We start from the raw sequence: 27621 nt of genomic DNA, 5'->3' as shown, positions 1-27621 counted from the left end.
CTCTGCGTACGATTTAATATATTCGATATACAGGTAAATATTTCACCTTGTTCCTAAGAACAGATATGATTTACATATAATATTGGTTAATTCTGACCTACAAAATTAAAAAATTAGTAACCTGACGGAATGTTGGATAAGATTTTACAATTCTTGTTCGATAAATATTCGTATACGGCGCACCGAACGAGTTGCAACTTAATAATAAATTTACTTGTTTATGAAAAGGCACGAAACGATTAACACGATAGGATAAACGGAAGAATTGTTAAAATTAAACGATAAACCTGATAGGATTAACGCACGATAGGATAGGATTAACGCACGATAGAACAGTATACACGCACGATAGGATATAATTAACGCACGATAGAACAGTATACACGCACGATAGAATAGGATTGATACACGATACGATAGGATAGAATTGTAAAAAATAACGTTGCGGGTACTGTAACTAAATATTTCATTTAGCTGTCATTGAAAGAAGATGTAAGCATATTTCAAAAGGTTTCCATTATCTTACAATATAACCAAAATGACAGGGTACGCAGCACAGTTAAGTCTGGAATTTGGAGGCGGGGTTTATTTTGATCAACTTTGAACTCATAAATATTCAGTAGGTATGTAATTTAACGTAAATAACATATATCAATGGTAGTTGATTAGGTTTTGGATTTAATTTCTCGTTGAAAAGAGTTAAATCAAACATCAAACCCCACATTGTGCAATACTGATCATTATTTACTTATTTTCAATGAAAACATTCATTGTCGTTTTGTTCCGATTCGCTCCCTTCCGACGCTTGTATCGATTCGTGACGCGTCGACTATTTTTAGCTTCTAGCAAAATGGCAGGCATGGATGTAAACATGTGCGCCGAGATGTTGTGGATTGATACTATGCGTGTGGATGTCGAACTATGCAGAGGATATGGTAAGTATTGGACAAATCATTTCGTAAACTAACGCAAACAGTATGATAAAGAATGTATATGCAGTACTTATAGTGTGTGCTGTAACCACAAACATGACAACGTGATGTACGGATCGAAATATGTTATCCCCAAGACCACATGTTGTAAATAATTACGAAGTTTTATTACTTATCAACGCACTAGCATATCATTTTGTTACACAAAGGATAATATATCAATATTTTATTTGCAGTTAATTTATTATTTTAAAGAATATTCTTAGAGTTTTTAAATCCCACTTGTTGAAAACGTCTTGGACAAAAAAATGTCGATGGCGATTCATCACACATTAGATTTATCAGCGATCATACATGTATCAATGTAGATGATAAGAAGTGACACTATGTTAGACTGTGTTGGTATATTTACATGGACTGGATCAATATCTTGTTTTTTTCATGTGTACCGATTAATTAAAAGAAATCATTTTTACTCTGACAAATTGCTCTAAAGTATCACTTCTGACTGCTGATCCATGTGTGTCACTGCTCAGCTTGTTTATATTGAAATTAAAGAACCTTAATATTTATTTAGAATTTTATTTCAATATAACAGTGTGTCATAATTACTTATATTACCAGTATATGTAAAATTATGGTCTAGAATAAAAAAAATGATGATATAATATAGGTTAATTGCTGTGAGAATTATTATCTCTAATATTGTACTGATTTGCTGACCTGTCTTGAGTTCGATCAACAAGATCAGGTTTATTTTAACATGATTAATTTATCAGAACAATTAATTTAAATGAAATTGTTTGTCGGGCGGGTTGACTGTCCTTGCAGACAAAACATTTTTCAAAGCAATACAATAATCCTTTTTAGGTAGCATTACATTGTTAATAGCTGCAACTAGATTGCCATCACCTTCATTCAACTCATATCATACAATTACCATACATCTTGCTTTCAATGACAGGGGTCAGTCAAAACATTTCGTTGAGACTTATCTGGGGTTAACGCGGCTATGCCGATTTAAAACTTTTATGTAGTCATAATAAGTGCACTGTAAAATTTTGTTTAAATTGGCCGGAATATATAATCTAAAAAGAAAAAGATTGATAGCTTTGAGGTTTTAAAATATGAAGAGCTATTTTTTGTCTTTCACATCTTTATTAGCTGATCGGCAGCCTCTAAGACTGCATATTGACCAACTATTACTTGTATCGCTGCATGAAATTTGAGTTCAGGTCTGAATAACTGGTAATTTGATGATTTCATTTACGCCATAGCTTATGCATGTACTTCATTTGTAGACTCCTATACTACTTGTGTTGTGTAGAAGACGTGAAAGGTGCGGGGTACCCGTGTCATGGTGTTTTACTCCATATGCTGTATGCTCCAGTGTCTCATTACAATCAACTGCTTCAGCCCCTAAATTGAATTTATCCAAATGCATTCAACATGTTTTTGGTAAGATTTAAACATGCATTGCCTTACATATTTATTCTGTGGGTGGAGACTACCCTACATTCATTTTGCCTGAAATGTAATTAAACTTGCTCTGAGAGTATACACTATATCACAAACATTGATTGCTTACTATTATCACTTGACGACAAAGGTTTTTTTTATTTCGGGGGGGGGGGGGGTCTTTCTTCTATTGTAAACATTTATACCTAAGTCATCTTGGAGTATTAAGTTTACTCTTGATTTTCTTCAGTATATTGGGAACATTTATTAATTGCCACAAGAAAATCTGTAATGATAATAATAATGTATATTTATATTTATATAATGAAATCAAAATTAAGGAAGGATGAACATAAAGTACATGTACATGTAAATGCCCAAGTGGTATTTCCAAAAGCATTCTTCTATGTAACTGTGTGTCAATCTTGGCATCTTTTGTGTTAACTAATGTTTACAAGAACTGTGAATAAACATCAGAGCTCATAGGGTTGTCTTTTATAAAAAAAGATTTTCCAGGGTGAAAGTTCATTTTTCATCATTTGACATTGTTTAGTTTGTACTGTTGTAAAGTGCAAATGCTAAAAAATATTATGTTATGTTAAACTTTGTAGGCTTATGTGTGAGACCACCTGCATTAATTGGTGAATTGGCTGGTTTTACCTCCCTATATTCCTGCCTGTTACCCAGCGTTTCCTATGTGGAGACCATCGGCATGATTTTGTGCGAGAAAACAGAAATATTAACATGATTATATATGTTAATTATAAATATAAATATAAAACCTAATCTTAGTATCTATATGTTGAATCTGAGCTAAGGATTTTTTTTTAAATTATTAGCAATGATATTTAAAACTTAAACAGTCAAAATTAATCTTAATATGCAAATATTATTTATTTAAACCGTGATTTATTTGTTAACAGTTTCCTGACCATGATTTATTTCGTCAATATTCCCTTGAAAAATTAATAATGGTTTGAAAATATACGTATTTGTTGTTGTGATCAACACTCAAAATCTAGGAATTTACATTGTTCATGTATTGTTGTTTGAGTATTTGTTCATTAGGTAGGGGGTGGGGGTAAGAGTTCTGTGCTTGTGCTTTCTTAGAATTAAACAGCAATATGTTAATTTAATTTAAAAAGTATTTTATTCAAGTATATAGATACATTGAAATGGATTGAACAGCAGGCATAACGCTTCTTTACGTTCTCTCCTGAATATGTTGAGGAATACTTTCAAGAAAATAAACAGCAATTTTGAGAAAGAATGTGTTTTAAAATATATTTCATTCACCAGTTATTGATTTAATTGACAAAGAAGCTAAAAAGTAAAATGAAAAAATGCATGGCTTGTTGATTGTTGCATGCACGGATCTAGAGGGGGAACGGGGGGGGGGGGGTCAGCTAGGGGAGTCAAGATCAAAATTCAAAATTCTTTAAATTACAAATTTATACCTTGAACCCCCCCCCCCCCCTTCCAGGCAAACTCAAATAACTGTCGGACCCCCCTCCCACTCAGAAAAAATTTCTGGATCCGCGCATGGATTATAAAGAGGTAATGCATGTCGTAGTTACCTTTCATGTTTTTTTTTCTGTTGATGAATTACTTACCCACGCTGTCAATTGAAATTTATAAACATATGATATCTATTTATACTTAAGTTACAATTTTGCCTCCAGGAATACAACCAGGGGAAAATATCGCAAAATGCTCGTAATGTAATTCAAATTGCCCGCAACACTATATATACAGAGTTATTTCCCTTAGCGGAAATCTAGATCGGCATGGGGGTTGAGTTAAGGAAAATACATGTATGTCATCTTCAACGCACTTTCGCAAGGGCATAACCTGCGTGTATACTTTTGATATTTTACACAGTGTTCAAGACGGTTTTGAGGTAACTGAAAAATGCTGCTGGTTTGTTTTATTTTCCGGATTTCTCTTATTCGTTGATGAAAAATGACGTGATACCACAGTAAATGATGGATTGTCGAGTGTATTTTTGGATATAGCGTTGTAATTATAATAATTGTAATCCGTCGTATTGGTTATATTGTGTCGTGCAGTATTTGAATGCAGTTTTAATATATCATTAGAAACAAGGAAATAATTCGGCAAACAATGCTAAAATGAACAATGTATTTTATCTATCAGACAATTTACACTTATCCTTTGGCAATTTCCTTAATATTGAATTTAGAAATCAATTTGTTCTTAATTAGCTTTTTATCAAAGTACCTTCCTTTTGTTAAGGATGTTTTTTTCTATTAAATATTTTTTTGTTTCAAAATTAATTATCTACATGTTCACTCAAACAAGATCTGCACAAAAACTTTCAGGTGAGAGACCTTTTGTATTTTTAATTTTTTTCTTTTTTTATTCTTTTTCTCTTTTTTCCAGGGACAGATTTTTTTTTATTTCTTGAGATATTGAAACATTTTTTTCTTTATGTTATTGAGCATTAAAAGTTATGGTACCAAATGACCTTTTGCCTTATAACCCCTTGCGGTACGTTTCTGTCTTTTTTCGCTTCGGCATTAGTGCATGTTTACAGACGAAAATTAAACATTTGTTTTAGTCGACATTTTTAAATGCAGTTGAAAACTTCATATGCTAGCAAATGTTTTAAACCAGTAGCCTTTTTAAACCTCCGGAAATTTTGGTTTTGTAAATACATGATTGTTAATACAATAAGATCTTATATTTTTATAAAATACATGTACAGACTTTTTTCCAAATATTTTGTGATATACATTTCTTAAAGTTGATTTTTTTAATAATTTTTTTCTCAGTATGAACTAAATAAACAAATAGATACCCTTTTCCATATCACACTTGTATCAAACTCTAATATCAGCCCACGGATCGAGGGCTGATTAGTCTCTATGTATTTCATTTTTTGACAGAATCTGCATCATTTAAGTAATTAAACCTGTGTGTAAATTATAAATGCAATTAGGAAATTTAATTTTTGTAAAGTTTTATTAGATATTTGGTTGTTTTGCGCATATGAATTCACAAGTCTCTATCTATAAATTGTTTAACAAAACCAAAAAAAACAATTTATTTTGGTTCTTTATTTTGCAGTTTTAAACTTCCTGATATGCTTATAAGTGTCTATACTTACCCATATGTTATAATGACGAAACGCCTGTTTATATTGTCTTTGGGTTTTTTTTTGTTAAATCAATTGTTCCGAGTCCATATAGGACAAAATTCCCTAACCAACATCAGAAGTAAGTATAATATTAAATATTTTACACTATCAATTTTATTTTTACTTTGTTTTATTTGTTAAACGATATGAACAAAGAAAATGTATCAATTTTCAAAATGAAGTACGTTAAAAAAATGTTTAATTTTTTATTTTTCGCTTTCTTTTTTGACATACTCTTTTCTCAGGAAAATCACTCAAATTATACTTAGAATATGGTTGAGAATGAAATAAAGAGTGTTTCTTTGAATCAAGTGGGTTCTTTCAGATGAAAGGTTTAAGTTCATGGCAGCAAACATTTTTCTTTAAATGTGTTAAATAATTTGGCTCTGCAAAAAATTTCACGTACAATCAAAGTTAACATTAATGTCTCGTATTGCATTTTTTCAATGTTATAAAAACAATTTTTTTTAAATTTGAAATACAATGTATTATAGATTGAATATATTGAATACATGCAAGCACATTGTGTATGCTGCTTCACGTAATAAAGGATTGTTTTATGAATATATGAAGTTAATTGTTAATCATAGTCCCGATAAAAACTTAGAATGCCTATGTTGTGTTATGCTACTTTAAAGCATGTGTTTTCAACCAAAAAATATATCTATACATTTACACGTTTGATATTCAAATAAAATGATAAACGGCCATGTTTATACATATTTGTAAATGTAGGAAACACTGTCTAAGTATTAGAATTGATAATTAATTGAGTATTAGAATTGATAATTAATTATGTATGCAATATCTTGCGATATTTCATTGTTCATTATAAAAATCCTTAACATATGTGAAGTACTTGTCATTATTAGACCAGTGCTACCGCCATAAGTCACATAAATGAAAAAAAAACATCATTCATACTTCACTTACATGTAAATCTAAATAAAACATATTTGTGCATACTACAATGTTAAATCTTACAAGCGGTTTAGTGAATATATCTGATCTCATTGTGAAACTTAATAGGTAACACATGTTTTATTGTTGCTTTTTTCTAGCTATTGGATTTTATCCAATCATCTTCTTCAAATGGATGTTGCCTTTGTGTGTGCTGTGCTAAATGTATTTGTCTGTTTAGGAAGAACTTACGGTAATACAGCAATTGCATATATAATTTTTTCCCAATACATTTATCCATAATGACCATCACTTTCTTCTTTCGGTACATAGTATATAAACAAAACAAAACATGATATATGTTGCTCTTTGCCCCCAGCGTGACTTTAATTGTTACATAACATTGTAACATATTACGCAAAATTATATCAAAAAATATTACGTAATACTTCAATTGCAATTTAATTGAAATATGTCTCGATTTTGAATTTGATCTTAATATGATGTAATAAAAATTGTTTTTTTCCGAAAAGAAAATAATAATCATATACAAATAGGATAATTTTTTATTGGCTGTATTGAGAAACTGAAGACGAAAATTGTTTACGTAATATCGTCAAACAAATTCCTTGTGGTCTCAAAACGCCATGCACATCTACAATAAAATACATGCATGAAAAAAGAAGAATTTTTTTTTTAAAAAACCCTAACACTTGAAAGGTAGAGGGGAGGTGGTCGATTTTTTAAGAAATGGTATGAAGGAACAGAATATGTATTCAATGGTGTTACCTGTATGGCGTTCTGAAAGAAAGTGAATTAGCGCGTTTTTCTGAACAAAGAGAGTTGCAATAATTCTCGCGTTTAATTTGATTGGATTTGATAACACCAACAGCATGAGATCCAAAAGAGAATTCTTTAATTCTTGATAATACACATCAAAAAGTCCGATAGATCGTATGGCAAAAATTATTAAATCAATATATATAAACCATTGTAAGTAAACTTAAAACTCCTTTATCCATAATTGATTTCCGTATGAAGGGGCTATAACTTATGTAGTTTACTTGACTTATGACCGTCATTTCCATCTTTCGATAGATAAGATATAAACAAAACACGACATGGTATATGTTGCTCCCGCACTTACCCCCCTCGTCGCTTTGCGACTAGGCCATCAGCCTTCGACTGCTGGGCTACTAAGTCAGAGACAGGGCTAATAGTAATTAAAAGTACTGTGAACGCTAACGCCTAATTCCCGCTTACATTTTACATCTAAATATTTCGAAATATCTATCATATATTCAAAAACAAATTTATCTATTAAAACGTATGGTCGAATCCTAATTGATTTATATCAAAATAAAATTTGTAGTCAGATTATTATTTTTTGTTAAAAAAAAGTTGTAGTTTCGGAGGGTCTAAAACAATTTCATTGAAATCGGTCTCTCAGAGTGAGGAAAATATTATTTAGCGACCGAGATATGCATAAAAGCTTAAAATTCACATGTTTATGTTAGATATTAAACTAAAATTTCGTTTTAATTCATATCTGTTAATTATTTTTCGAAAATTTGCCAAGCAAAATTCTTTTTTTGGAATGTATTTCGGTATGTAGACATATGTTCCCCCCCGTGAAACAACAAGCCTTTTGGTATACATATTTGAAATAACAATATATAAAAACTCTCAAAAGGAATTTTTATTTCACGGGGGAAAGGTGTTTCAAATAACATTTCCGTTTTCCGTTATTTTCTATTATAGAATGATCTATTTTAACCCAAAATACAAAGTTATCTCTCTTTCTTTGACTAAAACGTCTACATTTAATAAAAATATACATAAATGTTTACATTATTATAAAAGTATAAATTTAATTAGACAATTTTCAAAAAATGACATTTAGTTAGGCGGCTAGACACTGCTTTCGTTCGCAGTCATTTGGTAGTCCTGCTGACAGCTAAGCCTTTATTGTTACTTGTTTGTGTCTATCTCTATGAAGGGATAAACATATGCCCTTCAGTATTGAAACAATAATGTCAACAGAGATAAACATATGCTTTGGATTCAGCGTCATAAAAAAGTAAACACAGTGTTGACTAGACTGGTTAATTGCATCCAATTACACGAGTTGTTACCGGTCTGATGTACGATTTAAAGGCATCTAATTTCCAACGTCCCATGAGTCTAATTTTACCGTCCCTCATTCCGCAGTCTGCGCAGTGAGAAGCCATGCCAATTCGAAATGAATGACTAGAAATTTTTTCCATCTTTATATTAGCGAAAGAAACAATTTATTCAGTAACACGGGTAATTAGATCCTAGCCACAGGTGTGTATGGAACGTAGCAAAATAAAGGACCCTCTTGCACTCATCTTTGATTCTTAAGGCACTGCACTGAAGAATTATCTGAGTCCTTAGCCCAATGTATTGTTAGAAGGAAACGTTTTCCCATGCTATGCTTATATGAGACAAATTTAGTCAATATTGTGTCATTAACGATAGAAATTTGGTTTAAGTGTAGCAGATTTTTACATTGTATTTGGAACAGTTAAAGTGGATGTAATTTCGCCGATTATCAAAAAAACAAACATTGCTCGAAACAGAATTTTTGTAGAATTTCTACCTAAACAATAAGCAAATTATGGAAAAACCTTCATCTCAAAATGATTTCTAAAATCATATGTTCCTGCTTTGTGCTTCTTGTTGTTTTCCAGGAAAGGTATCTTGTTTAAAGCAATTAATTTAGAATTCTCTTTTTTCAGAAAACGTTGCGCTAAATAAACCGGCTTGGCAATCTCATCCGTATAATGGGAAGCCCTGGGGAGCAGAGCGAGCTGTGGATGGACACAAATCTAACTTATCAGAGGCAGGGGGTCAGTGTACAATATCATGGGGTGAAAGGGAAGCAGAATGGCGGGTAGACCTTGGAAGTGTATACAGAATTCATCACATCTTCATACAACACAGAACAGACAATATGAAATGGAGTAGGTTTTCTAAGTAAAATAATTCATAATTCACCTGTTTCTGTAATTGACAATATGTTTTCAAGGATAAATTAAAATGATGTTAATCATTGCATATAATAATTCACCAAAGTACTTGACTTGTAGATATGGTTAATGGTTATACTTCAAGATTTCTGGGATTTTCGCTTTATATATCGAATACAACGAACAAAAACGATGGAGTACTTTGCTATAAGGACACACTTTACACAAAAGCAACAATTCCAAATCCAATTAACATTACATGTGAAAAATATGTAAGCGGAAGAATAGTAATTTATTACAACAATAGAACAGATTCCCCATTTCCACACGGATATTCTACTCAAGCTTTCAACGATCTTTGTGAGGTGGAAGTGTACTGTACGTTTCATTTTTTAAAAGGAGTTTTAATGATTGATTTTTTACCTTTAGAATCAAACTATTTCTATACTGCTCAGCAGCTCTCAATTAAGACTACTATTATGTTTTGCTTGTAAGGGAAAAAAGGCCAATATGGTATTATCAGTTTAAAAAAACACACTCATAATTCTTTTAACATTAATAAGACAAACATCCTTTATGCTTAATGTTGAGGAAAAAACAAAAGGACCCTAAACTAAACTTGTTACGTTACCAACTTGATAAAATTCAATTTTATAAAATGCAATTGTAAAAAATACCTTTTTTACATTCTTGTAGAAATCTATTATGAAAAATGCTCAAAATGTTATCCTTAAAGAATATTTCTTTATTAAATTTATCAATGTTAATATCTTCAAACTAACTGATACAACATTATAAATTAAAAACGTGAATCATTTAAATTGTTTATAAGTAGTGGAATGAATATTGACTATTATTTTTCATCATATATTTTTTTAGTATATATTTTCATATTTTTACAGCGTGTCCATATGGGTTCTTTGGAGAAGAATGTTCTGAGAAATGTCATCCAACTTGTAAAAATTGTAATATTTTTAATGGCTTTTGTAATTTTGGATGTAATCCGGGCTGGGAGGGAGACTTTTGTCACAAAGGTAATAATACTGTTTTAATACACGCTTTATTTTTTCTGCATTAATATAAAAAAAGTAAAACAATATCGGCTTCTATACTACATTTGACAAACTAAGCACATGGCTGTTTTAAGGAGGAAGCCTGTACAAAAACAGGTGAGGGTCATTGGCGCATACATATCCAGTGCAATTGTCCACACATCTTTTCATTACATTGTTTGAGGTATCAAATTGCGATGACTTGCGCATAATTACATTCTGAACAAACCATTACATTATTAAGATTAAAACACTTATTAGGTTAGTTACTGACTGATTAAAACACTTATTAGGTTAGTTACTGACTCACTACGGAAATATATTGGGTTGATCAATCTCATAGACGGCTCGGCTTCGCCTCGAGATTGATCAACCCAATATATTTCCGAAGTGAGTCAGTAACTAACCTAATAAGTAATAATGGTATAGTAAATGCTACTTTTACCGACACTTATTGTGGCCCCCTGAATTGATAGTCACGTGACATGTGTTAATAATTCTCCCGAATTGAGGTCATAAACACATTTCAATATTACAAGGGCATTTCCCTTATTTGTATCGAGTTTTTATTTTATTAGAATAAATATCAAAGAAATGAGCTCCGGTTGGAATTGAAATGACCCTCGCTTAATAATTTACGTATTCATTAATTCATCGTAATCTATCGTAATTATCTATTTAGTGTATGCCCTTGTAAAAAGCGGATTAAGATGTTAAACACATCGAGCTTGTACAGTAAACACTCTAGAAAAGAAATCATACACGCTCCAAAAAAAACGTCACATGCCAACTCAAAACAAGCATAATAGACAGGATTTAATAGTATGTTGATTGTTTTGAGACTACCTTCAGTTTATTTATAAAATGCATTTTCCATGTTAAAAAATTGATTGATCCGCCTCTCTATACACAAACTATGCGTCAAAAATTCACAGTATGACGTCACTTCGACAAGTGAACCGCGATCAGTCAGTTGTCTAAATTTATCGTTGTTGGATTTGACTACAAAATTGCACGCATAAGCAATTTCTTAATGTAATTTAACGTTTTCGTACCCTTAGCAATCGGAAATTACATTAGTTATAAGCATGTTTGACGACAAGTTGTTTTGTGTGATGTCATAGTTAACATTTCCCGTACTTTCTGGGCGGGGCGACCACAAAGTAAACCTTATCAGTGCTGGGTAGATGATAAACTGAAACTTTACGTAATTGCGTTAAATAATGGTGTATTGTTAATAAGTAGGAATTTGTTTTCTTAGACTGGTTTATCACGATTTTTTGAATCACCATGCAAAGATGAGGGCGCCACTTTCACACTGACATCACACATAGTCAGCGCGAATTTGTCTTTTGTTCTTTTTTTTTAAAGTTGTTGTATAGTTATTCTATCGTAGTTATGTCAACAAAATATGAATAGACAAACATGCGATCATGATTAAAATGAAAAAAGCCTGCTTCTTCTCAATTTCGCTGTCTTTGATGAGCCATCAGTTGATGATTTCTAATCTCAGGTAACTTTTTGAATACAAAATGGTTCATGTGACTGTAAGGTAGCGTGCTATATGCTAACTACGACAATGTTTTTGAACACGTCAAGTTGTCAAGCATTGTTTTAAGGTCTTTCGTACTTACATGGAAGTGGTCTTATTGTTGAAACCATAGTACATAATACATCTAATGCATATATTATATAAAGAGCTATTGTAAAGGAGTGATCACTTTCTTTTTGATACATGGCATTGATATTCCACCTTGTCTTATTTTAGTCCCACTCAAGTAAATGTGCTCCACCTCTCATGCATATTCACATCAAGAATGATTTTATTGCATCACAGTCTAAAATATTTTTTTTTTTTAAATGGTCATTTATCTTTAATAAAGTAAACCAAAAGTGATATAAGATAAGAAATACTAGTAAACGCACCAGAACGGCCGAAAAAGACTCAAAACCAGCGCATAGTGCAGTCATCCTTTAAAAATAGTATTGTACATTGCATGACAAAGCGGGGTGGGGGGGGGGGGCAACTGAATGATAATTCAATTTTTTTACATGTAAATTTTTAAAAAATTGTTGCTGCGAGAAAAAGTGCCCCCCCCTGCCCCCCCCCCCCCCCTGATACTACGTGCGTGATTTATAAACTGGTCAAACAGGGGCTAAGTCAACCTACTACGTGTGAGTACATATGCATCAAATAGGAAACAGACTACTGTTATAGTTAAGTTCACTCTCTGCATTATAGAAATTGCTGTGCATGTGTGAAAAAGAGACCGTTATAAATAACAGCAACCAGTGTGGATTTGTTGTACTAGCTAAATGAGACTTAACATCAATTTTTTCTCGATTTATTTCTTGATAATTCCTTTAAACAGCTTGCAATAACGGGTCTTATGGTGTTGATTGCGAAGAAACGTGTGGCAATTGTCGGGACCTTAACCTTTGTTTACATACTAACGGGACATGTTTAAACGGATGTGATGCAGGTTTTCAGGGCAATTTGTGCAAAACACGTAAATATTTTATTCAAAAATTAACTTAATGATCAATAAGAATAATGTTTTTATGTTAATTCGATTAATAGGGTTCTTGGGGTTTTTTTTCACTTTTTTTAGCTTGCGATAGAGGATTGTACGGATTAGGATGCAGTGAAAACTGTGGCCGTTGCCGTGACCTAAACTACTGTTTTCACATGACCGGGACGTGCTTGACGGGATGTGATCCTGGTTATAAAGGAGAAATGTGTAACAAAAGTAAGTGCTTGTCTTGTTTTTAGATAGATAGATAGATAGATAGATAGATAGATAGATAGATAGATAATTTTTAAAAATAGATGAAATATAGATAGATAATTTTTATATTTTTTTAGCTTGCCCACAAGGATATTTTGGAGAAAACTGTGCAGAGAAATGTATGGACACATGCAATGGTTGTAATAACGTCAATGGTTTGTGTGATCACGGTTGTATCTCGGGTTGGAAGGGATATTTTTGCGAGGAACGAAATGGTAGGGGCCATTTTCTACAAACGTTTGATATATGTCATTGACATGTGTTTGATCAAAATACTATGTACACGAATGAAAACAAATTTAGTTTTAAGACTGTGGATTACATTTTTAGTATCATCAATATCCTCATTTGCTGACGATTTGAAACCATGGACATTTATTATTGTCGGTCTTATTGGTACAGTTTGCCTCTCGTTTATCATCATTGGAACATTATCTACATATATTGCGGTTACAAGGTAAATATCGTTTTCATACTGTGTAATTATGCAGACATGCTAAGCATAGAAAAAAACCACAGTAATATTTTATTTTATTGAATGAAATCTTACATCTAGGAGAAGGCAGCCAAAACAGAGCCAAACAGTCGATGTACAAGAACCCCAATGTGACGACCGGCCGAATGTTTCTAATAGTGACGTCACAAGAACTGAATACCAAGAGCTAAGAGACCATAAACCTCAAATCTACGAGCGCTTGTCATAAATTATATACAATGTATTACTATATTAAAGTGCTGTTGAAATATGTTATAATTTCATTTTGAACAATATTGGTTTTTGTTTCAATCAGCAGTCGGTTAATATTACATTAAATGATACCAGTATTGATAAGAATTTTTATATGTTTATATTGAAATCATTTAAAATTAAAAGTTTTAATAGACAGCCTAACAGCAACAAAAAATTCAAAGTCGCTTAGGTTTTGATTAATTACTGGAAAATTAAGTTATGTTTTAAGTACGTTAGATAATATTTGTTATTATAATATCGCTGAAATAGGTGTTCAGTTTCTGCCCAATATGTAGTCACTAAAAGTTTACTAACTATAATCTAGTTATTACTTTATCTTAGAATTATACACATTTGTTTTATTGTCAATGTAATCAATGCTAGCTGGACGACTTAATCTTTAGGGGGAACAAGACACGTATCATATGACATTCATTGCAATGATGGTTTGATGTGGTAACTCTATTATGACGTAATAATTGATTTGATTACTATGTCATTTATTCATTATGATGTCATCAAGGATTTGATAGATTTTTTTCCGTACTAAAAGTCTCCACAGTAGTCTTTGTCTATGAGCTGGTGAAGATTTAACATTTTTAATTTTAGAAATGGTAATATTCAAAATCGGAACCGGTTAATATAATCAGATTTATATATTGTGATAATGGTCTGTTCATGTTATTTGGTCAATCTAAATAATGGATTATTTTTTCATGGTTCCAAACAGAATTTGTCTCAAGAGGTCATAATTCCAGAATAAGAGGTAGGCGTGGTGCCTATTGTAGTACCTCTCTTAAATGCCAAGAAAGATGTCATTAAAATTAAATAAGTTATAAAGCACATGGAAAGGATGATTTAAAAAAAAAAGACATGGACAATTTTCTATGTACATGTAGCAGTACATTTCGTGAAAATTTTGAAATTTTTTTTTCAAAATTTGAAGTGCTGATTTCAGCAATAAATTGATAAAATTATGATATTGCTATTTAAAAAAGCTAATGTAAACAATTTTGAAATTTGTTTTCGTTCTCAAAAAAAGATGAATTTGATTTGCAAAAAAAAAAAAAAAACAATAAAAAAAAGAAAATTCAAATTGTAAAGAAAAAATCATAATGCCAGAAAAGGGGGTAAATCCTATCATTGAAATGTTATATGTTATGGGGGACATCTTAATGTAAATGTGTGAAATGATTTAACACTGCAAGCCCCTGTTTACCCTTAAAAGCCTCACGGTAAATATAGGCATGTAACTTTTTTTTGAAAAGGGGATACATTTTTTGTTGTTGCTGGTTGCTGGATTTCACCTTAGTTAAGAGAGAGAGAGAGAGAGAGAGAGAGAGAGAGAGAGAGAGAGAGAGAGAGAGAGAGAGAGAGAGAGCGTATAATATCAGATCTGTGCATTGTCAACTAAGGGAATCTGAATTAGAATCTTAAAAGTCATCCACAGTTTACATTTTATAAATCGTATGTCATCTTTCCATGCTTTTACAATTAATGCACATAGGTTCCATAAGTATCAACTTCAATAAAATGATATACATGTATAATGGCACTGACACACAACAGTATTCACTTTGAAACTCATTCATAATGTGTTTGCCCAATTACTAATCATATCTTTTCTCTTTTCAACTGGATTTATTTACCAATTATCACCTTACATTTTTTCAAAGGTTCATCCTTAGATATGATTTGTAAAATATATGTTGGTTACCATGTATCTATGTATAGCATATTTATGATATAACTTTATTCATAGATTTGGAAATTAACTTAAATGTTTGCATGAATGAGCCAGTCGTTGTCAAACTCATTGTTTATAATATATCAAAGTTATCAATACATATTTGTGTTTTTTGTATGTTTTGCTTAAACATAAATACATGTAATTACTTGAAATATAAACACCAAAGATTTGTATAACATCATGTGGTACATCATGTACGTAAATGGGCGATCATTTGACCATTGTTGTGTATAGTAAGTTGTTTTTTATTGATATATCTTTGTCATCTGCATTCTGTATTGTAAATAAATCACTTACTTATACTAATGAAGTGTGACCAGGTAACAGAACAACTTCCTTGTTAATTACCACTTGTTGACAAACAATGAATTTATTAATCATGCTAAATGGTATTGTAACTCAACAATGTGAAACACTTCCCGTGCATTATGCATAATCTTCAAGCGTTTTTATGCGAGACATTTTGATATGGTCTTAAAAACATTATCTGTGTTTCTTTAGAAATTTTAAATGTATCAATTTCAAAATATATTTCCTTAAAAAAATCAAAATGATCTGATTACAGTCCCCAAAGGCAAATATCTCACCTAAGAAAGATTATGATCACCGATTTAAATTTGATCGTGATACTTTTTTCTGCATCTTTTTGGTCATCTATAGCATTTGGTATGTATAAACCTCTCATTCCTTAAAGCTTGATTTATTGACATTATTTATTTTTAAATCAAAACATTTGAAAAAAAAAATATTATAAGGCTGCACCAATAGGTATGATCTATCGTACCATAACAAACAGATCGATTAATAAATGAAGTGTATTTTTAGGTGTAATTGTCAAAAAGAGGATAAATGCATTTCTATGCATGAGAATATTCTGATGTAAACTTTGTTTGCATTTGGTTGGCTTATCTACGAGGGATGTAAGATGTGTATTGTAACCCAGCGATGACGCTTTTCAAGATTTTTGAATAGCTCCATTGAATATCTTTCACATTGTATAAAAACGAGCTTTCATTTCCACATAGTTTTAAACTTACAGTAAATCTATTGGGGCCTGTCGTTAAGACTGTTGCAAAATTGGTTGAAAATTATTGATGAAATTAGCTGATATAATGGTTCACACAAAACAAATTCATTAAGCAATACAGATTTTTACTGAATTGGGGACTTTTATGGGTCTGATAAGGTATCTTGTGAAAATTCATAGGTAGAGAAAGAAAGACTGGCACAAAGTCCATCAAAACGCAGCAAATTTTTGCCGAACTGTTACTATAACAGACACAGCAAATGTCCTTAAAGTCAGAAAACATATCTAATGATAGATTCGTAACATTGTAAAACTGTTGGTATATCTCTATCGCGGGTGCATTTCATTTTGAAGCATATTTTGAAAGTACGAAAATATATGCCTGAAGAATACTGCATATGTTTACAGATGAATAACGAGTATAAACCGCTGAGAAACTTGTGAAAATGTTTCCCAAAGTAAAACAAAGACAGTTTTTACATATTGTTACTAGTGATAAAACATTGGTTTCCTTTTTGAACACGTTAAAAAAATCCAAAACAATACATGGCTTCACAAAACACAATAAAAGGGCAGTAGCGGCCAAAAAAAAATGTTTATTAATGTTTAAGGGCAAAAGTGTAACATGTCTATATTACTGTTATGCTATACCTTTTTAAAAGCATAGAATTTTTAATTTTAATGGTTTTCGTTACAAGTCACGACAAACCATAGGCTTGGCCATCAGCATGTGTTTCAGCGATATACTTAAAGCGGTGTACCCTGACACATTTGAAAAATTGATTCAGAGATTGAAATTACGTATTTCAAACCGCGAAGGATACTTTACAGGAATGTACTTAGTAATTTACTGTTCGAGTCGAATACTCATTTTTAAAACCATACAATAGGATTACATATTGCAAAACCCTCGTATAACAAACCAATTATATTTGTTTGAAAGAAATTAAAAAGAAAACAATATGTTCGACTCATCTTTTCATAACCATTTTTAACCCCCCCCCCCCCCCCCGCCCTTTCCCCGCCACTCCTCCCACCGAAACCAGAGACAAAAATAACCAAAACAAAACAAAACGAAACAAACAGGCACAAACATATAGAAAAGGGGGAAATCCAAACATTATTTTCTGTATGCCTCGTTTGCACTGATATACCATTATTTTGGAGTGGTCGCATAATCATCATAAAAAAGTATTATCATTTTACTTACAGACAATATTGCATTAAACAAATCGGCATGGCAGCAATATCCATTTGACGACCGACAATTTGGAGCGGAACTTGCTGTAGACGGTCGAAAATCAGATTTGTCTGCCTATGGGGGCCAGTGTACGATATCAGCGAACAGTAAACCAACCGCAGAATGGCGTGTAGACCTGGGAGCTGTTCTTAGAATTCACCATATTTCAATTCTGTACAGAACTGACAATTCAAAGTGGGGTAATGTATTGGTTTTTAAAAATATAAATTCTAAGGAGAAACTGTAAAGTGTCATTTGATTGTGAGACTGAATTCATCACCATAATGTGGATGTGCACATGCGTGTGTGGATGCGAGAGAGAGAGAGAGAGAGAGAGAGAGAGAGAGAGAGAGAGAGAGAGAGAGATGATGTACAGTTTTTCAATAGATGCAATAATAAACTTATTATTTTTTAACGAAAATTCGGTCCAATGGGCATATTGCTGATCTGAACAATAATCTTAATATCTTTCTATATTTTTTTTTGTTTGTATATAAAACTATTTTAAAATATTGTAAAGTTCCCTTACAAATATAATTCTTTTTACATAAATGTGATTAAAATACATTGGATCGTTGTGATCAAAACAGATGATCATTACTTTATGGACGGAGCATATGCATGGTATTAAGTAATGTCAATTGCTAATTATTGATTTCAAATTGTTTGCTGTGACATAATGTACAATTATCTTTCATTTTATTCAACGCATTTGTAATTGAAGTCATAAGGAAACTAGAAAATAAATAACGATTTCATGAGAGGCGACATGGTTAAACCCTTATCTTAATTTAACCTGATTGTTCCTTTGTTTCCTTGTGGTCGGTAATATAATGACTAGTTCAAAGGAACGAGTATTACTTCTTCAATTTTGCTGTGATGTCAAAAAGTAAGAAATTAGTGCAGTATAAAAGAACTGTTCATTCTAAAAAAAAAAAAGACCTGCTTAGTCAGTGTCTATGTCACGTTAAAGCTGCCTCCAAGCAATCTCAGGCTTAAATCAAACATTATGCTGCTATGTAAAAAAGTAAGAAATTAGTGCAGTATAAAAGAACTCTTATTTCTAAAAAAGACCTGCATAGTCTGTGTCTATGTCACGTTAAAGCTGCCTTCAAGCAATCTCTGACTTAAATCAAACATTGAACAATATCTTAATGTACCTTGATTTGAAACACTGACAACAATGAAATGCAATTGAAAGTGTTTTGATAAAAAGTTGTTTATAAAAAGTTTATTCGAAAACTTATAATAAGCAATAATTTTATGACTAACGTAATATGACGTAAATCAAAAATTGCTTCATGATCCTGAGGCCTGAACAGGCAATGTCGCGCGTGTATTAAAACCCTCCGATTTCGTTAAACCCGATTATACACATGAAACCTGTGGCCTACGTGTAGTATTCCCTTCAAGGTCTATTGACTTGATGCATCCATTTCTTATTTTATTTGCATATCATGTGTATTAATAATGCATCACCATGTTTATCTAATGATAAAATTCTTTTGACTTGAAAAAAATGCGTAGAATTTAATTATTTCATCGCGACTGAATTACACGGCGAGGCAAGATGTGAGGTGAGACCTCTACAGCGAAATACTCAAAACTGCTAAGAGTTATGCAGCTTAATTAAGGTGGCTCTATACACCACTTTTTGACGACGCAGTACGCTACAAAGTAAATCTGGAAGCATGAAATTCCGGTACTGGCTGATTTAAACTGAGGCGAATTGTGTGGGGGCCGCTCTGTTTAAAAATCTGTTAAATTAAAAGATTGAATTTCATAATTGGAAAATTCCTTACTTATAAGTAATATGGTGTATGACACCTTCACGTTGTTTCGTATTATTTATCGAAATAAACAATATAATCAAGTATATTTTTTTTAAAAAGTTTCTTTCCCATCATTGACATACTACAGCATAGCGCAGTGGGTTAGTGGGTTCACGTCAAACCAGTAGATCATGGGTTCGAATCCCATTGAGGGCGATAACATTTTTAACCTTTCACAATTTCTAAAACGTAATTTTTGGTGGAATATTGTTAAAGAAAATTCTAAATAGGTGAAAGTATTTCAATTAAAATATCGAGAGATGTTCCTTACCACCTTAAGGGGATGGGAGGGTGGCTTTGAATTTCTCTCAGGGTGGGATACATAAATCCTATTAGTTAATTTTCCCCTTTATTTATTTGACTAAGTTTTGAATTGATGCGAATATATTCACTTATATAGGACTTTAATGAAATATGTATGTATTTATCATACCAAAATGATATTTAGGAAATTTTCTTCAACTAAGAAATGAAAAGTCTCCAAGGTGTTTGGGCCTTGGGACTTAGAACTTTCAAACCAAATAAAATTAAAAATATTTTTTGTTTTTATTTGCAATGATTTTCATTCAATTTTTTATGTCACATTTATTAAAGTACATTTTTTATAACATCAAGCAGCTTTTTCAGATGATTTGTGAACAGAGTAAGAAAATATGAAAAATTATGTTTTGGGGAAGTACTAAAAAAATGCAATAATAACATTTTTAAATGTTAAGAAGTTTAATATACTTTATTTTATGTCCGAAGGAATTATCCATCATATGACAAAAAAATTTCTCTCAATTTGTTAATAGTTAACTTTAAAAAAAATTATTTAACAAAAACACGGAAAAACATTAATTTTTTTTTTTAAATATCTATAATATCCCTATCATCATTTTTATATTTGATAAGTATATGTTTTGTGGTCTTCTTTTGAAAATTGCAATAAACTGTGGGTGTATAGAGCCACCTTAAGAAAGAAACATGGCAGAAAGTGCCTATTTATGAGTGGTGTTCAGCTTTAAGGTTATAAAAATCTCAATGATCTCAAACCTATTGTATATCAAAAACTCATCTGAGCTGTGTATTGTATATTTTTTTGTAGACGCAAACAACTTTTTCACAACAAGATTCCTGGGCTTTTCAGTGTATATTTCAAACACAACACGAAAGGAAGATGGACTTCTTTGTTTTAGGGACACAAACTATACTAGAAGAACAATCCCTAATCCTCAAAGCATTTTATGTAGAGCTTACGGAAGATATGTAATATATTATAACAACAGAACCCATCCACCGTTTCCAAATGGATATTCTAAAGACGGTGCAAACAACGAACTTTGTGAAGTAGAAGTTTTTGGTAAGAAAATAACACCTTATTTTATATTTCATTGAGTGAATAAATGTCATTTATTCACTCGATTGCATTGTTTTAATCGGATCAAAACCACCCGTTTTCTCCTCCCACTCATCGAGGTCTGATAGGTATAGCTCTACCTCTTACCAATCAGAGAAAGGTTTTCTTTGTTTTTCAACACTTAATTGAATTATCAAAATGTAAAATCAATTCATTCTTGTTTGCAATATAATCTTCAGTACTGAGGAGTAAAACCTATTATAAAACAGATAAAAGCAAGTTGTAATAGGCGGGGGTATGTTTAGACTGTATGCAAATGTAGAGGTCCTATGAACATTACCGTTTCACTGTTTCTATACCTGTCAGATCCTGATAAGAACAATGAGAAGGGAGGTGGTTTTAATCAGACTGCTATTGTTCAATCAGATGTAAAAATATTGTTGTATTTTTAATCAGGCTATGATAATACTTCCGTTAAATGGTTATATAATCCAATAGGATGTCAAAACCCAGGTTATTACGGATTAAACTGCTCATCCAAGTGTCCTTTGAACTGCCAGGGAGGTTACTGCGACATTGTGGAAGGAACATGCATAAGTTGCACAAAAGGATATGAAGGGGCGCGTTGCACTGAACGTACTTTTTTTTCATTTTATTCGGGGGTTGGGGTGGGGGTTCTTATAAGGAACACAGCAACCATTACGGGTCAGTTGCTAATATTTCCCGTTAGTTCTTCTTATTTGAAATTTGATAAGTTACTGTAAACCAACTTTCATTTGCGACGATTTTATTTCGCGATTTTCTTCCTAAAAATTGGTTTGCGACAACTAATGTCCACGACCAAGCATTATCTAAACCCATGTTGTTATACAAACCATTTGACATGGACTGGTTTGCGGCGAAAAATATTCGCGACGACGATACTCCCGCGATGCTTGCGAAAATCTCTTGCACGCGAATAAAAGTTGGTTTACAGTATTTGTTGTATTCTGTTATTTGTTTTTTACCGTCACGCGATGGCCCATAATACTTTTGTTTTAAGTAACCAATAACTAAAGGAAAGATGCTTTAATTCGATTTGTTTGTTTTCTTGAAATTTTTATACGACATTACCTCGTAAACACAGTAGCTAAAAAGAGGAACAATTTATTGCAGATTGTTCAGATAATACATATGGTATGGAATGTAAACAGATATGTGGAAACTGTATCAATGGGGAACAATGCCACCCTGTGAACGGAAGTTGCTTGAACGGTTGTGACAGGGGGACCTATGGTGTTAAATGTAACCTAGGTAATACTGTAAGGAAATTGTAAACAAAACCATTGCTGCAACACACAATGCAATAAAAAGTATATAAAGATGCAAATAACTATGAAAACAAATTAACGCTTACCTATTAGGATGCCACTTTATTGGATCCTTAAATAATCAGTTTGTCTCTGAGAGACAAAATTCTTTTTTTAGCTCACCTGAGCCAAAGGCTCAAGTGAGCTTTTCTGATCACAATTTGTCCGTTGTCTGTCGTTGTCGTTGTCGGTGTTAACTTTTCACATTTTCATCTTCTTCTCAAGAACCACTGGGCAGATTTCAACCAAATTTGGCACAAAGCACCTCTAGGTAAAGGGGATTCAAGTTTGTTCAAATGAAGTGCCACGCCCTCTTTAAAGCGGAGATAATTGAGAATTATTGAAAATTTGTTGGTATTTTTCAAAAATCTTCTTCTCAAAAATTATTCGGCCTGAAAAGCTTAAACTTGTGTGGAGGCATCATCAGGTAGTGTAGATTCAAGTTTGTTCAAATCATGGTCCCTGGGGGTAGGGAGGGGCAACAAGAGGGGAATCAAGTTTTACATAGGAATATATAGAGAAAATCTTTAAAAATCTTCTTCTCAAAAACTATTAGGCCAGGAAAGCTCAAATTTGATTGGAAGCATCCTCAGATAGAGTAGATTCAAGTTTGTTCAAATCATGGTCTCCGGGGGTAGGGTCGGGCCACAATTGGGGGATCAAGTTTTACATAGGAATATATAGAGAAAATCTTTAAAAATATTCTTGGAAAGTTTTCGGTCCAAAACTCAGTACTTAGTGTGAAAGCACAGGTGGATAAAATTGGCAGATTTTCAATTTTTTTAGCATTTTGCAAGATCTACTGTACTCAGTTGTCAGGATATTTTGATACTGTAATGCTAATTCGATCAGAATTAAGGCAATTGTTGTTCAGGTGAGCGATGTGGCCCCTGGGCCTCTTGTTTTTAAAACCACCATTTGCAAACACCCCACCATTTGTTTTGGTTAGATCAGTATAAAATGAACACTATGAAAGATCATATTGCAAAGTGATTATTTTGTCTAATTTTTAATAATATTTAGAGAAAAGGCAAGTGGTATATAGTTTTTGTTCCTTTCCTTTCAGGCCTTTCTGCGCGGGCAATACATATTATATATATATTTTAAACAGACGAAAAATACAGCCATATCAAAATCAGTGTTCGCCTATCAAAAAAAAGCACAAACATGGTTTTTCTAGGTGAAACTTAAAAAAGTTTTTTTTAAAGATGCATCTAATTACTATTATTAATTACAACTGATTTTAGCATGCCCTTATGGTCACTTTGGATATGACTGCAAAGAAAAATGTAACATTAACTGTGGGGTTCCGGAAAAATGCGACAGAGAAACTGGGGAGTGTAGTGGTGGTTGTCAGGCCGGATGGAAGGGACCAAGATGCGATCAAAGTATACTGTTTATATCTGATTTTTTTATGTTTGACATTGGGTTATTTATGTATTTGGCCTTATTCAATTTTGTTTTTCCCTCCTAGCCATTGCTAATAAAGATCGGTTAAAAAACACAAAATAATATTGATATCAATTTTAATGATAAAAAAAATGCAATAAAATTTAAGAAAAAATGCATACCATATACACATGTAAGTTTTTGTGAAATCAAAATCACTCTACCACATTGTAAAAACAAAACAAGCATTTTCATCACAGGATGCACTGATGGTAAATTCGGACTAAATTGTTCACAACCCTGTGGATTCTGCACTGAGAAGAAACAATGTCATTTCATTAACGGTATCTGCGTGGAGGGATGTGATAGTGGATATATTGGAAGTTTATGTGTTCAAAGTAAAAATTTCATTATTAGTAAAACATATAATCCTTACAGTTACACACTTACATTGTACACACATACGCACCCATTCATACACGTTATAGATATTCATAATAACATATATATTTTTTTTTTAAATATTATAGTGTTATTTTGCAACGATTTTGCAAACTAAATACAGAACAAAACAAAAATTTACCAAAAAACAACAAATAATCTAAAACATTTAAAAAAAGACAAATGTTATAATATAAACAAAAATATAATTTATTCATTATAACTTACCATTACCTTTTGTTTAATCCAATTTTAACAGACTGCATTAACAACACGTATGGACCAAACTGTTCGTATAATTGTGGAAACTGTCTCTACATATATGGAGAGCAATGTCATCACGTGACTGGGCGCTGTCCAAGGGGATGTTCTTCTGGATACACGGGGGACAGATGCCAAAAACGTACAGTGACATCACAATTTTCACTATCAAGTTAGGTTACATTTAGCATCCATTAAATATGTATTTTGTCGATAGTATTAACACAATTTATGGTGTATAATTAAAGTTTTTTTTCGCTTCAGATGTGTCAAATGCATCACTTACAGTCTCGGAAGAACCAATCATCCATACAAACATTCTTCTTTATACGTTTGTTTCACTGTTTTGTGTCAGCATTTTGACTAACATTATTTTAACAATAAGGTAAGTTTTATTGATTTGTTTTACATTAGGAACTGTAGAAAAGCAAACTAATTTTACAATGTCATGAATTATGAAAAAAAGAAAGCACAATCCAATAATTTTAGACCTTATATCTCTTTATAGAAACAGACGGCTTCAAATGAAATATAAACCGAATAAGCAGTACAACGAGATCAGTGCACGTAACACCGTTGTTGTACACAATAACACAGCGTATGAAACTGTAGAGAGTCGAGCTGAGTATCTAGAGTGTGGAGAGTTTAATCAAGCTTCACTCTATGATTGTGTCAATTCCCTGGACTAGGGCAATATTACTTCTTTCTCATGTGTACGGCGATGGAAAACACTATGTTTGGGTGATAATATATACAAATTGATGAAAGTTAAGGGGAAGGAAACTAAAAAAAAATTGTACAATAAATCAATTAACTATAATCATAAATATTTGTAAATCGTATTTATTTTCATTACAATCCCGGAACGATGAATAAATCAAGAAAATCGATCGCTTAATTCCAGTTCCCCACCACAAAGGGACATGCCATTGAACTTTGGTCCGTGACACCACACCATCTATTTGGGTTTATTTTATCAACAAAGTATCATGTGTCAGTATTAGAAAATCATGGTATTCGTTCAAAATGAAACATTTTGAAAATTTTGAATGATCGTTTTGAGACAAGAATAGTCATCTAAACAATTCACCGTCAAAATCCGATTCGGCTTTTTTATACCCCCCCCCCCCCCGTTCGAAGAAGGAAGGGCATATTGTTTTGCTATTGTCTGTCGGTATGTTGGTCGGTCAGTCCACCAACAGTTTACAGGTTCATTCGAATCTATTTTCGACAGAAGTATGCCCCTTGGACATAGAAAAATTCCAATTAATTGCAGTTTCCGCTCATTCGCTTCGCAGAGAATGCACATATTGAAATGAAATGTGGTATACAGGTTAACTATGATAATTATCAAGATCAAGCTCGGTACTGGGTACGATCAAGCAATCTTATACAGAGCTATGCCCCTTGGACGAAGAAAAATTCCAATATTTGCAGTTTCCTTTCATTTGCTTTGCAGATGTTTCAAAAATTTGCAGTTTCCATTCATTTTCTTCACAGATGTTTCAAAAGGAGGGGGCATAAGTGTTTTACAAACATCTCTTGTTTATATTGTTGGCTTACCTGTGTTGTGTTCAAAAAGGGAGTCTTTTGCCTTCCTCAACAACAACTATAACCTCGGCTTCGCCTTGTAAAATAATTGCTGTCTCGGGGGACATTATAGATAAAAGTTCACTGATACTGATTAATCAATGAGAATATAAAAATTAATATATATTCATATGTGATTATCAATGTCATTATCAAATTCAAGTTTCAGCGATATCCAGTTTTAAATGTCAATACCTTAATCAATATTCATTGATATCCGATAATCACTATTAATACTTCATTTAATATTAGCGATAGCCAAAGTTAAATGATAAAAAATACCCGAAAAAATCAATATTTAATGATATTGATAAGTTAACGACAATGCCAAAAATATATTCAAAACTTTATCGATCAATTTAAAACAATACTAAAATCAATATTCAGCAATATTGATCAACTAATGATTCTAACCCAGCCCTAATTCTTTAGTGAAGTAAGGCATTAACCACATGATTTTAAAATAAAGAATTATTGGATCAACAAAACTGTTACTGATGGACTCTGTCTCAGTTTTACAGAATAAGATTAACAAAATATATATTCGTTACATGACATTATACCAAAACCCTTGATCTGAGGTCGCATAGTTCACAATATAAGTACAGATATTCTCTCTTACTCTGATTATGTACTTAGTTTGCCTGTTAGATTCCTGGTTGAGCTGAAGAAAATTAAAAAGAAATTAATTCTGATAAACTATTTGACCAATAGAGCTCCGGTCTAATATCGTTTATCTGTTTATTTTAGCGAGATTATAATTTTGGCCTTTTTTCGCGATTTTTAAAATTTCACCAAAATTAAAATCATCAAATTTAAGCACTTCAATGTAAATAGATTTTGTTGACAAACATGTAGTTTTGGCCTATTTTTTATATCTTTTTCCAGTCTTTGAGTATGATTAATAAGGATACTTGTTACAAGCATAAAGTGTTTCAGATAAGTATGGACATTTACTCTTTATTAATACCCTACTAATGTAATTAAAACAAAATTACTATGAATAAATAGTTAATTGTTTTAACACCATCTCACTTTCAGATTCTTTATGTGTGCAATTAATCCTAGTCATAGGGGTGTTAGATTTGTTGCTTTATGACAACTTTGATCCATATCGACTCCGTGCAGATACATGTCCGATTATGGATATATTTCCTAATAATTAAATTGGTTATCAATAGGTATTATTTTTCAAGCATTTAGTAACACATTTGGTAACGGGTAACACTATATAAATAGTGCCTCTTTGGGAGGGTAAGAGTTGAAATTGACACCCCGAGAAAGCCATTGTCAACCACCGCGAAGCGGAGGTTGACAATGGTATTCGAGGGGTGTCAATTTCAACTCTTACCCTCCCAAACAGGCACTATTTATTTTATAATACTGAAT

The 27621-nt window shown here is 32.1% G+C and overlaps 2 protein-coding genes and 1 long non-coding RNA gene across 4 annotated transcripts; all 3 read left to right on the top strand.

Moving 5' to 3' along the window:
• The first annotated feature begins 793 nt into the window (after positions 1–793).
• LOC136276626 (uncharacterized) lies at positions 794–3745 on the top strand. Its single transcript, XR_010715169.1, has 3 exons — positions 794–935; positions 2234–2390; positions 3002–3745. It is a non-coding gene; the product is annotated as an uncharacterized lncRNA (long non-coding RNA).
• Positions 3746–3880: 135 nt separating this feature from the next.
• Positions 3881–14887, top strand: LOC105342720 (uncharacterized). 2 transcript variants are annotated; one of them, XM_066089022.1, is made up of 10 exons: positions 3881–4732; positions 6612–6703; positions 9213–9437; positions 9564–9821; positions 10346–10477; positions 12868–13005; positions 13108–13245; positions 13362–13499; positions 13615–13741; positions 13841–14887. In XM_066089022.1, the coding sequence occupies exons 2-10, from the start codon at positions 6643–6645 to the stop codon at positions 13986–13988; spliced, it is 1365 nt and encodes a 454-aa protein (XP_065945094.1). In that variant the 5' UTR covers positions 3881–4732; positions 6612–6642; the 3' UTR covers positions 13989–14887. The 2 variants fall into 2 exon arrangements, with proteins under 2 accessions (XP_065945094.1, XP_019928646.3); XM_020073087.3 differs by lacking the exon at positions 3881–4732 and adding an exon at positions 4795–5629.
• A 1430-nt stretch (positions 14888–16317) lies between these two features.
• LOC105342675 (protein draper) lies at positions 16318–25459 on the top strand. Its single transcript, XM_066089032.1, has 9 exons — positions 16318–16430; positions 18004–18231; positions 20951–21205; positions 21701–22495; positions 23799–23939; positions 24201–24338; positions 24641–24784; positions 24907–25027; positions 25151–25459. The coding sequence occupies exons 4-9, from the start codon at positions 22381–22383 to the stop codon at positions 25329–25331; spliced, it is 840 nt and encodes a 279-aa protein (XP_065945104.1). The 5' UTR covers positions 16318–16430; positions 18004–18231; positions 20951–21205; positions 21701–22380; the 3' UTR covers positions 25332–25459.
• The last annotated feature ends 2162 nt before the right edge of the window (positions 25460–27621 follow it).

This window comes from Magallana gigas, chromosome 1 (genome assembly GCF_963853765.1).
Source record: "Magallana gigas chromosome 1, xbMagGiga1.1, whole genome shotgun sequence".
Classification (NCBI taxonomy): domain Eukaryota; kingdom Metazoa; phylum Mollusca; class Bivalvia; order Ostreida; family Ostreidae; genus Magallana; species Magallana gigas.
Note: the sequence above shows the minus strand (reverse complement) of the source record. Positions and strands in the feature narration are given on the sequence as shown.